The sequence below is a fragment of the Propithecus coquereli genome, unplaced genomic scaffold (genome assembly GCF_000956105.1).
Source record: "Propithecus coquereli isolate 6110/MARCELLA unplaced genomic scaffold, Pcoq_1.0 Scaffold1, whole genome shotgun sequence".
Classification (NCBI taxonomy): Eukaryota; Metazoa; Chordata; class Mammalia; order Primates; family Indriidae; genus Propithecus; species Propithecus coquereli.
In genome coordinates this window covers 17,029,752-17,045,674 of record NW_012133857.1, presented here as the reverse complement: position 1 = coordinate 17,045,674, position 15,923 = coordinate 17,029,752, and the positions used below count along the sequence as shown (strand labels likewise).

Below are 15,923 nucleotides of genomic sequence, written 5' to 3'. Positions count from 1 at the left end.
TATTTCAACATATTACGGGGGTACAAATGTTTAGTTACGTATATTGCCCTTGCCCCACCCGTGTCAGAGCTTTAGGCGTGAATAATTCTTAACATTAAATTCTCTGTGTTCAACTGGTAGGTGCCTGCCCCTGATGGGACCCTGCCTGATCCACTGGGAACACAATCATGCAGGGTGGCATTTCCGAGTGTACTCCAGCTTGGATGAACACTCTTCACCAAGATGTGGAGGGGGCACTAAACCCCTCACAACTCACGAAGTGTAGTCTTTGAGCTGCCTAGTAGCATTCAGATTCCAGGGTCCCACCTGCAGAAAGTGGAACCCAAGAAACAAACAGTTTTAGCAAGTTCCCCACTGCCACCCCCTCAGTGACTCTGTGTGCCACAATTTGAGGGCCCTGGATGTGGGGACAGTTTGATGTGGTAAGGATCAGACTTCCGGCTTCCTAGTGTGATCTCTGGAGCAAGCGACTTAAATCCCCTGAGTTTCCTCACCTGTGAAATGAGAATGTCAATCGGGGTGCTGCACACACGGTGGACCTAAACGCTAAATACTGAGCTAAGGTAAGTAGAGTGTTTGACTCCACCCTGATACCAGGAGAGGAGCTTCCCTAAAGAGTGGCTACTTGGATAGCCATTTACTAGAGAATGGGGGGCAGTCACCTGGTGGGAGTGTGCACTCTCCCCCCACCTGCTCTCCCAAGTCAGCGGCACCTGGGCAGAGGCCAAGGCACCAATGCCAAGCCCAGGGGAGTGGCCAGGCGGCTGCCCTGAGTCTCTGACATGAAATGAATTTTCAATGGCTGGCAGCAGCCACGCATCAGTGGGCCTTGTTCCTAACTTGTCTTGTCATGTTCTTCTTGCTGGAGTCACAAGATGTCTAATACCAGCAGAAGTAATTAAAAATAAACCAGAGACAACAAACCATTTCGACTCTCCCTTCAGCTGCGAGTAGGGCCTGCGTGCGCTCTCACACGGTGACTGAAAATGCCTTTCCCTGTCATACCGTTGACTGACCATGAGAAATGAATGTTCTTGCTGTTTTCCTAAGACAGCTTTAGGATTTATCATCCTCGAAAAAATACAGCAGTGACACAAACTCACACAAAACTTTCAGGCCAAAAAGTGGCTTCAATTTGGGGAAGGAGAAAGAGAGGGAAGAAGGATGGGGGAGAAGGGAAGAGAAAAAAGTAACCATACAAGTGAGCTCTGAAATAAAACAGCCGTGAGCAACGGGAGTGTCAGGAGCATTCACGGGAAGTAGAAGTGTCTGCTACCCAGACCCCCCACGCTGATGTCAATTACGGAGAGAATTCATACCAAAACCGCATGCGCAGCCCACGTCCACCTCTCCTAGGCTGACACTGGACAGCACTTCTGAAACAATCAGCTCACGTCTCTCCCCTGTTCAAAGGCCTCCCATGGCTCCCCGCTGGCCTAGGATCACATCCCACCTCCTCACCATGCCCAACAGAGCCCAGAGGAGCCAGCTGCTCCTGTCCAGGCAGCCTCCCGTGACCCTTTCCCTGTGCCCACCCAGCTCAGCCACCTGTGCGCCATCCTGCTCCTCCTCTGGGCCCGTGGCTACTGTTCCCTCTGCTGGGGACAGCCTTCCCCACTCAGCCCCTTCCTCTCACACGTGCCCTCCTCCCAGGGGCTCCCCCTGGTCACGCTGTCTACAAGAGCTGCCACCACCCCATTTTCTGTCTCAGGCCCTTGTTTGTCTTGTTCATAAGATTTATCGCGATTTCAAATTAATTGGTCTTCCACTTGCTTGTTACCTGTGACCTGCTATCTTCTCTCTGTGATTGCCATGGAGGGGTCTTAGCCCCATACTCTCTGGCTCTGGCTCTGTTACAATGAACTGCCAGACACAGGGGCCATAAATAAGTACCTGTTGCATAAATGTATTACCCCCATGTGGATACACCCTTCCTCTATTTCCTCTGCCAACAGCCCTTGCCACCCGCAAGCCCCCTTATTAATCTAGTCCTACGGGATAAAGAGAGTAGACAGAGCCAGAGTGGAGGTGGTGTGGGGGCTGCATGGGTGGGGCATTTTGAGAGGCCCCCACCCCCCGCAAGAATTAAGATCTTAATGTCTTCCTAAGTTGCCTGTGGGCAAATCCCTTCTCTAAACCATCCAAAGGAAGGCAAAGAAAATGCTTTGTAAAATCATTTGAAAGCCAGAGAAGAGAACAATGTAGTTTAGGGGGGAAAAAGAACAAAAAATCTCTTCCAAATTGCTTAAGATGATTGAATGATTGGGTTCCTAAAAGGATAAGCCCTGACCCAGCTCAGAAACTCTGCTCCCCAGAATGGCACATGCCCCATGGGAAGATGAGGAGGAGGGGATTCCGGAGTTTTACAAAACCACCTCAGAGGTGCCAAGGCAGAGCTGAGCCTTCCAGCACCGGGAGGCCACCGGGACAAGGCTGACTGAGGCATTATCTTCCAAGTTATGACAAGGGAGGGAGGCCTGGGGCAAAGCCCCCAGACAGTCCCTTCTTGGAAATGCATGCGACACCAGTTCAAAGAACGGTGATTTCCTACAGGGATCCACAGTGCTCCAAAGCCAGGTCCCCTGAGCCATTGTGTGATCAAGGGCTCCCCTTTATCCCCAAACCAAGGGCTGCTCCTGTCCCCTCCTTGCAGTCCCCACCAGGCCACCACCGATCCATCAAGGATCCCCCAAGGGCCCTGAGCCTCTCAAATGGCCTCAAAACGACCATTCTTGCTTTTGTTCTCAAGATAACAGATAATAAAGCACACAGCACACATCACTGAAATAGCATCTACCTTTGAAGTTCTCCTGTCCTTTTACAAGAGGAAAATCATTTAATCACACCCAGACAACCTCGTCCTGAGCCCACGCAATTCGCTCTCTTTCTCTCTGCCTGCAGCGCTGACGGGCCTGAGATCGCCGAGTCCCCAACGCTCTGCAGACCCTCCCGCACTTACTGTCTTGAGGACAGTGTGTGCAGTACGCACAGCTCTTCCTCTGACCTATGCTCATTTTACGTTGCTTTGCCCTCGAGATCTCTGCACCCTGGTTAAGGGAACAGAGTCAGCATTCAACTGCTGGGAGGTCACTTCAGCTCCCCCAAACGCTGGTGAGGGAACCCTGAATCAGTTTTGTAGCTTCTTGGTGCCTCGATTTCCTCATTGGTGAAAAAGAGATAACAACAGTACATGTCTCAGGAGGTTTCTGCAAGAATTAAATACATCTGAAGCACTCAGAGCAGTACCTGATGCTCAGCATTTAATAAGAATAAGCTATCATTAGTCTTGTTTTATAAATTTAGATATAAGAAATTGGTTTAAAATATTATCTTGTTGAGAGAAACTCATGGGGGAGTGGAGAGGAAGTAAACAGAGCATTCTAGCATGCCTCCATGGCTCATCGCAGAGCCATGGGAAGGACAGGCCGTGCAGTGACATCTAACAGGAGTGGATGGGTCATTACCCACCTACACACCTAGGCCTGTGTTGCTATTTTACTGCAGTAGAAACAAACTAAGACATAGTCTGTTGATAGTTGCAGGCCAAATCCCACCCCTAAAATATAACACAAGGCAAAATAAGGGTTATTAACCCATGGGTAGGTCGATTCTGCCCCTACAGTAATAGGGAGAGTTGTGGACTGTTTATATCTCTTAAAAATTCATATGTTGAAATCCTAGCCTGCAATGTGATGACATCAGGAGTTGGGACCTTTGGGGGGTGATTAGGATTAGGTGAGGTCATAAGGGTAGAGCCCTCGTGAATGGGGTTAGTGCCTGTATAAGAGTCACGAAAGGGCTTGTTTCCCCCCTCTGCTCAGTGCCACATGAAGATGCAATGAGAAATCAGCAGTCTGCAACCTGGAAGAGGGTCCTCACCAGAACCCGACCACACTGGCACCCTGACCTTGGACTTCCAGCCTCTGGAGCTGTAAGCTACAAATTTCTGTTGTTTATAAGCCACCCAGTCTTTGGTATTTTGTTACAGCAGCCCAAGCTGCCTGAGACAGAGGGACTTCAGTTTCCTAAGTCTCTGCAAAGAGGGATGCACTTCAGGGTTCCCTCTGTAACTCTGGTCACCTGAAAGCTGTGAAATTCTTCCCTGTGCCCATGTCACCACCAAAGCAGGGTTCAAGGGACAGGCAAGTGTAACATTTATGAAGACCCTGCATTCCAGGCCCTGGGTTCCAGCCTTGCAGCCCACTTCTGAGTAACTCCATCACCATGTACAGTGTCCCAGCTCTGATGACAGTAGTCCCGGAAAAGCAAGGAGAGGGGGAAAGAAGAGACCTGCTCATTACAGAAAAGCAGAAAGGGCCACTCGACATTTTGAGAAGAGCTAGCACAGCACAAAGAGAAGTATTTGCTATCAAGTCTCCCACGCCCTCCACCATTTATTATGTAGCTAATATAGTTCATTCAAGTAGAAAAAAGCAAAGGAAAGGTAGAGAGAAAACACCACTACCACTTTCTATTGAATTCAGCCAACGTATAAAATTCTGAGGGTATCTCAATGACTTTTGGCAGTACACTGGTTGGTCTAAATCTCTTCAAAGATTCCTTTAGATCAGGGCTTAGTAAACATATCCTTAAAGAGCCAGGCAGTACATTTTTCAGGCCTTTAGGGCCAGACAATTTCTGCCATAATATTCAACTCTGCCCTCAGCCATAGACAATATGTAAATGAATGGGTGTGACTGTGTTAAAAAAATACTTTATTTAAGGACACTGAAATCAGAATTTTATATATAATTTTCTCACGTCAAGAAATATTCTTCTTCTTTTTCTTGACCATTTAAAAGTGTAAAAATCATTCACACTCACAGGCTGCAAAAGCAGGCAACGGGCCAGATTTGGCCCATGGGCCAGAGTTTCTCAGCCCCTCTTTAAATCACTTAACTAATCATTTTCTTCTCTATCCAGCTAGGGCTTCTCCATCTTGTGCATCACGGGGAAGTTAGGATAAATAGCTCCATGGCCTTTTTTTTTTTTTAGTTCACTTGGAAGAGCAACTACATAGACGGTGGGCACTTTCCTAATTTAAATGTATGCAGCTTTATTTCTTGAGCAGATCCTGGAACGAGTCCCTTTGTTATTGAGGAGTTCATATTTTATTCCAAGTGTGTAAAAGCTGCAGTTAAATCACTAACCAACAGATATTAGGCAAAAGTAAATGGCATGCAATAAATGAATAAATAGCTCCTCATTTCTGCTCTTAGAAATAAAATACTGGCAAGGGACATATTGCATAGGCAATCATGGTGCTGCCTTCAAAGACTCGTAGTTAAATCACCAATAATGCATTCTTTCTTCGAACTTACTCTAAAATGTTTTATTAAGCAGTTGCCTCGAGCAGAGCCCGGTTAGGTGGCCGATAGCTTGTACAAATGACACCCACAAGTGCTCCGCTGGCCTGTTCCCCCACTTCCTTCTGTTTTCTCTTTCTTGGGACCCAGCTGCCAAGCTGTAAGAAAGTCTGGGCTACTGTCCTGAGCAGAGTAGACACACAGTGGAGGGTGAGATGCCCTGTGGAGAGAGAACCGTGGGGAGGAGAAGCAAGGCAGATGGCCACACTTCTAGCTGACCCCACTCAACACCACATGGAGCAGGACCACCACCTAGTAAACCCACAGATTCATAAAAAATAATAAATTATCATTATTTTAAGTCACTATATTTGGGGATATTATATAGCCTTGCTATGATTAATGATCCTCTTCCCTTTCTCCCTTCTCCTTGCTTCTTGTATTAGCTTCCTGTTGCTGCATAGCAAATTATTACAAATGTCGTGGCTTAAAACAGCACATTTATTATCTCACAGTTTCTACAGGTCAGGAGTTGGGGCATAGCAAAGCTGGGTCCTCTGCTCATAGTCTCATCAGACTGCAATCAGGTGTTGATTGGATTGTTTTCATCAGGAGGCTTGACTGGGGAAGCATCTGCCACCAAGCTCACTTAGATTCTTGGCAGAACGCATTCCCTCATGGCTATGAGACTGAGGGCCCGGCTGTTTTCTGTCTTTCTGCTGGAGACCACCCTCGGGTCCTAGAGGCTGCCTGCAGTTCCTTGCCACATGGGCTTCTCCAAACAGCTGCTTACTTCGTCACACCAGCAAGGAGAGTCTCTCTGCCTTCAGGGAGGGTCCAGTCCCTTTTTTAAGGGTTTTCAATTAAATAAGGTCCATCCAGAACAATATCCCTTTTGATTAGCTCAAACATCAACTGACTTGAGACAGAATCCCTTCACCTTCAGAAGACTGTATTGGCTAGAAGCAAGTCACGGGTCCTGTCCACACTCAAGGTGAAGAGATAACCCAGGACATAGCCAAAAGGGTGCAGGGCTCGGGAAGGGGCCCCCAGCTCTCTATACCACCCTTCTAGGCAGGGCTGGGATGCAGTGTAAGGTGGTGAGACTGTTCAGAAGCAGAGAGCCTGTCTTCAAGGACTTACAAAAGAATGAAAATAAAAGACCAGGAAGCAATTACAGTATTGGACATGAAGCTATATTTTCCTTAAGACAATTCCCAGGGATTTTTGGAATTTCAAGTTCAGGCAAGGACAAGATGGCCTCTGGCTGGAGGAGAAGAGGGAAAGCTCAGGGCAGACCTAAGAGAAAAGAACCAATCTCAGGAGGCTGGGAAATATAGTACAGGCCATGCCTTGGAAATGGTAAGGACGTGTTTAATCAGGAGCTGTGGTCAGGGCCTCCACGCCTGCGGGCAGGTAGGCATATGAGAAGAAATGACACAGTGGTGCTGAGAGCCACAGCCAGAAGAAGTATGAGTTTGCTGCCTGAGGGGCACCATTTCTCAGCTCCACTCACCTATTGCCATATGGCAATGTTGGCCCCAAATTACCAGGTGTGCCCCATTATTGAGAAACTAACACTTTAGAATTTTATATAATATCTCCAGATTTTAAAATGTTGATCAGTAACTGACAGTTTTAAAAATAGGTACCGAGCCAAGAAACACACACCTGTGCACGGAATTCGACTGAGGGACAGGTCAGTGTAAAGGGAAGCAGAGGGAAGCAATGGGGCAAAGCCCATGCAGTGACCAGACCTCCCACCTTGGGCCATTTCTTGTGGCAGTGGGTCCCCAGGTGTGGTTCCCACAGCAGCAGCCCCAACGTCACCCAGGAACTTGTCAGAAATGCCAACTCTCAGATGCCACCAGGGCTTCTGATGGAGGTGGGGCCCAGCAAAGTGAAGGAACAAGCTCTCCAGGGGATACCAACACTTGCTCCAGTTTGAGAACCACTGTTTTATGGGAATCATGTTCCAGCCTTAATGTAATTTTTCTCTCTGCTGAGCCCATTTCCTGTTTTTACAATGTTGAAGATTGTCAACTATGGCATGACATAACCCTCTACTAGATAGCTAATGTTCAAAATAATGGAGAAAGACAGCTGCTTAGACACTGTATATCATTTCAATACACAACGATAATCAGATTGGGGGTTTTGTACAATCGTGCATATTGGGGTTTTATTATCTACACCCTCACAGGGAAGTTCATAAAGGAGAGAATGTATTATTATATATATATTAATAACTCTCTAGAATGAGGCAGGTGGGAAGGGAGCCTGCTATTAACTTCTAATCAGAAAAAAAGACCCTCTTGCTACAGAAAAAAAATCTGCTTCTGTTTGATAATACTTTATAGTAGATGAAAGTGCTTCATGTAATGTTACTTCCAGGACCGTGGTTTCAATTAATCCAAGAACGTACCTGGCCTAAGATCAATATTGTTCATCTGGAAAGATACATAGAGAGCTGTGTTTTGTCTGTAGCATTCGGACTTTGCAGCCCTTATCCCATTCCTCTACCCACAAGTAAGAACAGGATGTTCAAATACCAATATTCTTGGTCAAGTGCTATCCACCGAGTATCACCAAGTGGAAAAAATTCATGTGAGATAACACATTAGACTCACACAATAAAACATTTGGTGTTCATGGAGCAGCTTATTAAAAGGCCACTTTGCTTTCTTCTTTTTTCTAAATGGCCCTAAATAATGCACCATGTTGTGAGATATCATGGCACCTGTGAACATTTTATTTGGCTGCAAAATGTCCAAGGTCCTACCCCCGTTCAGTGGCGCTGGGGCCTCCCACCTGGCCCTCTCAGTCACTTGGCCATCCAGTGGATCTGTGAATTAGGGCGGCCACATGCCCAGCACTGTGTTGTGTGCTGCACGGATGTACCTGTGTCCAGTACGCTTCTCCCTTCACATCACATGTGTTTATCGAGAACTAACTCTGGCCTCTAACTGTCCCTGGAGGAACCACCCAAAATACTGTTGGCATCTAAAATCACTGTCTGAGTGAACCTCCACCTTATTCAAGGGCTGGGTTCTAAACTCAGTGCATATGGTGGGTCGAATTTATTCCTCGATATCCTTTGGGCAGGTGCCATATCAGAGTCCCACACACTCAGCTCAGCCAGCTCTTCCTCCAGCTTCAGAGGCAATGGCTGCCATCAAGGCTGGGCACCAGGGGAAAGAGTTGGCATCCAAACACCAGACTCACACTTGTTCAGGTGAGATGCATGTGTTACAAGAGACATGTGTGGACCGAGAATGACAAAGGGAATGTGGAATGACATCTCCCATCTCATGTTCCCTCAAGAGTATGTGCTCCTTGGATATAGTGGAGGACAAAGTTATCATGTATCTTTTGTTTCTTTTTGCCAAGTGTGTATGGTTAGTTTAATTCCCAGAAATAATATATGCAAAACAGACAAAGCAGGACAGACTGGGCCTGGTCTGTCTCACGTACCTATAGAGACAGTCAGATGATGCAGTCGGCACATGGGATAGGAAAAGATCTTTGTGATATCCTCCGAATGGTCCCCACTATGACCTCTCTTTCCCTGCTAAAATTCCACCATTTAGATGAGACAGGGGCCACCAATTGCCAATCCATTGGTGCCCACTGAGGAACTTGTTAAAAATATGGATTACTGGGCCACATCCCCAGAGATTTTGGTTCTGTAGGTGTGAGGTAGGGTCCAGGTATCCATAATTTAAAAAATCTCCTCAGGGAACTCAGACTGGCTAAGAGCTTGAAGAACCTCTGGTTTCAGGGAGTCAAAAGCCACCAAAAACACTGATATCAGCCACTGGTTAACTAATATATGGGCTCACCAGATTAATAAATGCTAACTTGGAAAACAAAAGAAGGATTAGAGCAGAGAACAGACAAGCTTTGACAAGGATGAGGAACAGCACTGGGGGTGGAGAGAAGGATCTAGGTGGTCATTGGGGTGCAGGGAGGACCTTTAGAAACATGATATATACAGGAGATGGCTGCAGGGCCACCATAGCTGATTTCACCAGATGCTGGGGCCAGCCAGCAGGTCTGGCTCCAAGGAAAATAAAAACAAAGAAAGGCACTGCCCAATATGGATGAAGCACACTTCACAATGAATCTATTCACTGAACAGATCCATCATGTCTTTCCACATTTCTTCTCTCATCCAAAAAATTTCATTTTGAAAACAAGCAAAGCCATAGTCTTCAGTTTTGGTTGACCAGAAAACACAAGGCTGGGAAACCATAGGTCATTACGAGATTATGTCTACACAGGGCACTTACCCAAAGAGACTCTGGGGATTACAATAAAGAGTCTCGGTGGACTCCATGGCACAGATGCCATCAGCATCCACTTACCTTTCGATCTGGCCAGTTGTATTTCGCAAAGATCGTATCGTAGGTGTCCACCGCCCCATCAGTTATGAGCATGATGGCCTGGCTGCAGATACTTCCTTGTCCTGTGTGGTTGAACTGTGGAAAGAAATAAGTTCAAAATAAAACGCACATTGAGAGTTCTGTGTATCTGTGAGACTGCAGAGGCATGAGGTCTGGGCCTTAGAAAGCCTCTCAAAATGAGAGCTCATTGTGCACCACGAAAACAGAACCTGTACCTTTTTGCACTGATCACCATGTTTGCTGTGACAAATTGGATCTAAAAACAGACCACACATGGGGTGAGAAGTAAGATTCTAGGATGCATAACCTCTCTTACCTTCAAGTATGGACTGCATTTCAGAAAACAAGTCCACAGGAGGTAGAACAATAATCGTTTAGGGACATATCACATGGAATGAAATTCTATCTGAGAGGCAACATCTCTTTCAAAATCTAAATGAGGCTGGTTTGAGTGGGTACGACAAGTATAGAACGTACCACATAATAAAATCAAGGTTTTAGACATGTAGAGAATAAAGTCAGGAATACGACAATTCAGGTTAGAAGCCCAAGAACTCTTTTTTAAGGGTGTGCTTTAAATACACATTGCTAGCATGTAATACGATGTATTCGTTTATATGTGAGCATGTATGGCATGTTGAATTTCCAAGATTGTGCTCACTGATATACAAAAGCCTAAACTTCTTCCACATTCACTTTTATATAAGATTTTAAAAGCTCTCAGCCTTTGTGAGTGGTAGCAAGAATGACCAAATATGGCTGCCGGAGCAGTGTGTCCTTCTCCTGAATTAGGGGTGAAAAATTCTTTTAATGAATGCTATTAATGATACAATTCAAAGCAACACCATGTCCTTTAAAAACCTTATAATTACATGGCAATGCTGAGGCATGGGAAACACACACAAAGTCTTTAACCTTCAGTAGTTAAAAACTCCCTCCAGTATAATATGCAAAATTTCTTCATTTATTTTAAAATTATTTGCTAAGTGACCACACAGCACTGGGTATGAAACATACAAAAATTTCTTCCCTTGCTGTAGCTTTGCATTTTCTTTGAGAAGACATACAAAAACAAGGTAAATAAGTAAACTACGTTGTATGTTTGATAATGATGCTAAGGAGGGAAAACAGAGAAAGCAAAGAAGGAGGACAGAAAATGAGTGTGTGTGGGAGGGCAATTTTAGAACAAGCAGTCAGGGGACACCTCACTGAGAAGATGACATCTGAATAATACCTGAAGGAGGTGAGTATCTGGGGAAGGGCATTCCAGAAAGGGCAAACAGGAAGTGCAAAGGCACCGAGCGGGCGTGTGTTTGGTACATTTAATCTATTGACCATGACACTGGGGAAGGACGGAGGCTGCCCCTGGCTTTGCTGGCTGGCTACTGGTGAACCAGAGAGCTAATAAAGCATTTGAGATGAAGCTGTTAACACCCAGTCTCCACGCGTTTAGAAGTCTAACGTGGAATTTGAAGTTGCATTAACTTGAGAGAAGACTGTAAATATCTGGATGGATGGATGGATGGATGGATGGATGGAAAGATTAATGGATGTGTGGATGGATAGACAGAATTGTCTTTTGTCCATATTGGGGCAGAGCCAAGCCAACACAAAACATGCACTGAGTACCATGGTATAACAGAAAGCATTCAATTCCATCCCAGCACCACAGCTGTGTGCCTGGGATAAGTTCTACTTCCTAGGCAAACATTTATTTATTTATCAAATGGGAATAATATCCTTACATGGTTGGTATAACACAGGTTAAATGTTCATTTTATGCTGGGCTACATGTATAATCCTACTTAATTCTTACTAGCCGCTGAGGTAGGTACTATTGATATCCCCATTATACAGGTGGGTAAACTGAGGAACAGAGAAATTAGCTATCTTGCCACAGGTCACACAGCGACTATCTGACATACCCAGGATTTGAATCCAGGCAGTCTGGCTCTAGAGTCTACTCTCAGATTCTCCATACCCTATAGCCTTTCAGCAATAATAGGAAAGTCCTTGTGCAGATGGCAATACATGGTAGGGCTCCACAAGTGTTTATTTCCTTCCCCAGCTTCTTCATCCCCTATCCCCTCCAGGGCCCCTGGGTCCCAGGGCAGTCACCAGGGCTGTGACTGTGAGTGTGAACAGCCTTAAATTCTGAGCCCCAGGCACTTGCCTCACGTTAGTCCTGGCCCTGGCAGGGCTCCTGCAACTCAGACTAGACATGCGCACTTGAGCTAACCAGCAGACACGGCCCATGACACTACCACGTTAGTAGCTAGAAACACCTGAAAACCAAAGCCATCACACCACAAAGCTTTCCATGTGGCTACTGTTCTACTGTCTTTATTAACATAATTCACTATCCCAGAAAATACTTGCCCAGGAAGATACAACTTGCGAAGAACTTTATTGCTTATTCCAGGAACTTCCTGAAAGATCCATCAACTCTTTGATAGAAAGCATCAGAGCACAACTGACACCCTAAGACTCTTTGAACCCCTGACCTCAAAATCTTCCTCTTGTCTTGTCCACCAATCTTCAACTGTAATATTAGGATTTTTACCCTATGCTAACAAAGCCCCCTCCCTCCTCTCACACGGAAAGACCCACCTTCAACCAGACTTCAAAGTCTCAGTAAATATCCCAACTTTTTCCTTCCCACTTTGAGAAGCTACTAAGACTCTGTCATGGAAGTGCATTCTCTTCCTTACTACCGTACGAAAAAATATCCCTGTAAGCCTGGTTTTATCAACAGGCTGTTCTGGAGGTGTTCTGGGGAGGCTGCATTGAACACGGCCTTCACACCACTGCATAAATCCAACAACAATCCAACAACAATCCACTGAATAAAAGTGATCTACACTTCAGATCATAAATGCCTCAGGAGGAAAGAAAACCAGAATACCTTAAGGCTATATTGTTCATGTGACTCATTTGGAAACATCTTGGAAACACTTTCCCAAACAAAAGGAAAGAAATGGGGTGAAATGAAGGTATTTGAATAATATAAGAAAAGGCAGAAAGGGCTGCTAGGAGCTGTTTATTTAAAAGCTTTACTCTCCTCTCTGGCTGGGCCCCTGGTATTCTCTGCTGCACTCTGTAGCCAGAGAATTTTGAAGAATGCAATTAAATTCAAATGCTTTGATGAGTAATATCTCTTCTCTTCATATTTGTCTAAAACTTTTTTTTATTGAACAGCAAGAGTGATGAAAGCGTTTTCCATAATAATAACAATGACAAGGGCCTGATGATGAACTACAATTAGTTCAGTGATTCATCAGTTAGCAGTGAAAATTTCAATGCATCCTGACATTTAGAGCATTTGGTTATGATTAACAGTCTTTGAAATGTCACCGAATTTTATTTAATTGGCTAAGAAAAATTTTTAAAAGGTAATCACTGCAAAGATCACATTCATCGCCAAAAAAGATAATTGCAGTTGTCACATGACAAGGTAGATGCTAACTACTGTAGCAAACCCGCTCTGTGTTCTTACGGAATCTAATGAATGCAGCGGAGATCAATAGCTAGAAGGGGCTTAGAAGTTTATTTGAATGCTCCTTTCAAAGCCATTTGTATCAACAACTGCAAGCCTTTAAGTCATCTGAGCAAACACCGAAACTGAAATGCAGGTAACTGTAAGACAGAATTAACTCCATTTAATTAGAGTAACCTCTGAACCGTTCTAAGCCACAATCACAATTTCAGTTGTGTGTGTGTGTGTGCGCGCACGTGCGTGTCCAAGTGTGTAAAATAGCTTTTTATTTCCTATTGGCTTGCAGAGGCAGGTATAATACACAGGAAGAGAATTATATCACTTAAAGGTCATATTGATGAAGCAGAAAATAGAGAAAACTTCATTTTCATGGGAGAGTAGCCATCTCTGAGTCTGTCAGAGTTTGGCTACTGAAAAGCCCAGTGGCAAGAGACAGGATGGGACAAAAGTGCATTCAAACAAATATAGTACCAACTGCCAACCAATCTCAAGCAGGGGCATTTTGTAACATTTATTGATGCTTCGGTTTCTTGCTTTCCAGGATTTATGTTTAGCCCATCTGGTTTTCTGATTGGCCAGACTCCAGAGGGGTTTTTACAGGGGAAGACAGAGCAGGGAGGGATGTGGAGGGTATCCTTGTTCAAAAATATTTCCCTCACAAAGATTCAGGAAAAAACAATCCACCATGTGTTGGTGATTTCTCTGGGTCTTAGTGGTCCCTGTGGGAGTGTGAATATACTCACTTGGAGTATACAATGATATTCTGCCCAAAAATGTGGTCAGTGACCATGACTTCTATATAAGATGCTAATACTGAGCTCATGATACGATATAAAATGTTCCTGGGTCACTAAACTTGACTACTGATATAAATACATTTTAAAAGGTCCATTCGCTGTAGAACTTCTCAAGGCTTTTAATATGTGCCAGTTTACTGCAAGTCTCCAAGAGGAGGATAGCACTCCCTGCCTTGACCGCAACCCCTATGTTGGAACACCTTGGCAGACCAGTATCCAACTGGGCAGGCTATGGGAAACATTGGCTTAGGAATGTCTGAGAGCAAAAGTGATACATGGAAGGGATGGACAGAGAAAAGGTTCCAGGGAAAGGAACATAAGAGAGGGGAAGATGAAAGGAAGCAGACACTCCTGAGGTCTTGGGCAGGGAGTAGGACCAAAGCATCAGAGCGGGAGCTGTGTCTAAAGACCTAGAGAGTCTCAGTGGTCAAGGAGATGGTGCTTCTCACCCAGCCCAACACTGCTGGAAGGGGCCAGGCACCGCCTCATCTGCCTGCACTCTCAGACCCATGAGGAAGGGTCTACCAAGACTGCCTCAAGGGCCTGTGACATGCACAGCTACACTGGCCCACACTGAGAAAGGCTCCACACTTGGTTCCACACTCTGCTATCACTCCCTTAAAACTCTTAAGAACTTTGAACAAGGGACCTCGTATTTTCATTTTGTACTGGGCCTTTTATTTGTGCAATTTATGCAGCCAGTGCTGGGCCTATTCCCATCTTAATTTTACAGATAAAAAAAATAAGGGTGGGACTGAGAATCATTTTCTCAAGGCCACAGAGCAAGCTCTGACTGAGTCGGGCTCCTCAGCCCAGCCCATCTGAGTTCAGAGGCCACAGACTTAACCACACAGCAGCAATCTCCCAACTTTCACTCCTTCACCACCTAGGCCAGAGATCAGGGAAACAGAAATTCACTGTGGGGTGGACTTCCAAATAAGGGACTCCCCAGCTCAGAGGAGCCTCCCCTTGCTCCAGTCACTGGGCTTCTGAGATAAAAAGAGAGAGAATTTTCAAACCATGACAAGCCTTTTTAGTCTTGCCACCTGGAAACATCCTGCTGCGATGTAGAGCTCCAGCCCTGAGAAGGCAGCTGCCCAGGGTTCACACCAGAATTTACAGGTGCAGCCTGCCTGGCCCTCTGCCCTGGCCAGCTATGCTGCTAAACTATTAACGTGTTGGTAACAGATTTGTCCAAAACACGGACTCCTACCTAAATGTTAATTACCTGTAACTCACAGCCCCTCGGTGTGAGATGAGAAGGAATGGCTTTGGGTTCGTATTGAGGAAACTCACTTGGCTTATTTTTCTTATTTTTCTCTTCTCCTTCGCAGTCATGACGCCAGCTCAGGACTGAGACCTAAATACCCTTCTTTGTGTCAATAGGTATTATTGGTAAAGGACAGTCTAGAAATCAGGGCTGACCCTTCGCTTGAGAGGTCAGCGGAGCTAAGTAGTAAAAACTCAGGTTTTGGAGTCGAATGTAACTCACCACCACATACAAGCTGTGCAATGCTGAGCAAACGACTCACCTGCCTGAGCCTCCGTTTACCCACCTGCATAAGGACAGCCTGCCCTGCAGAGCTGCCTGGGACTAACAGCAGCAAGGCCTCGGGAGCCTCGAGCTGGTCTTCCAGCTCCTGCTGGACACCTAACACGGATGTTGCTCCATTTATTGCCTGCTTGTTCTCAAACCATCCTATGCCTTTTTCCTGCCAACCACAGCACTCAGGCTCCCCCACAGTTTTGACAAGGTTCATCCAAAGGGGAGAGGGAGCAAGGAAGAAGACAAGGTGTGTCTAAGTCTAAGTTATTTCTCTCTGCTCCAGGGAATGGGAATTTTTCTGGCCGTGACTGCTTCCAGAGGACAGATCCTTCCTTCCAAGGTCCCAGTTCTTGCTGGGCAGCCTCCTCCATG

General features: G+C 45.5%; 1 protein-coding gene across 1 annotated transcript in view; it reads right to left on the bottom strand.

Annotated features, from left to right (window-relative positions):
* Positions 1-15,923, bottom strand: part of CACNA2D3 (calcium channel, voltage-dependent, alpha 2/delta subunit 3) — an 869,108-nt gene that overhangs the window by 377,355 nt on the left and 475,830 nt on the right. Inside the window, exon 11 of the mRNA XM_012643362.1 lies at positions 9,674-9,787. Within this exon, the coding sequence (XP_012498816.1) occupies positions 9,674-9,787 (114 nt within the window). The remainder of the gene's footprint in view (positions 1-9,673; positions 9,788-15,923) is intronic.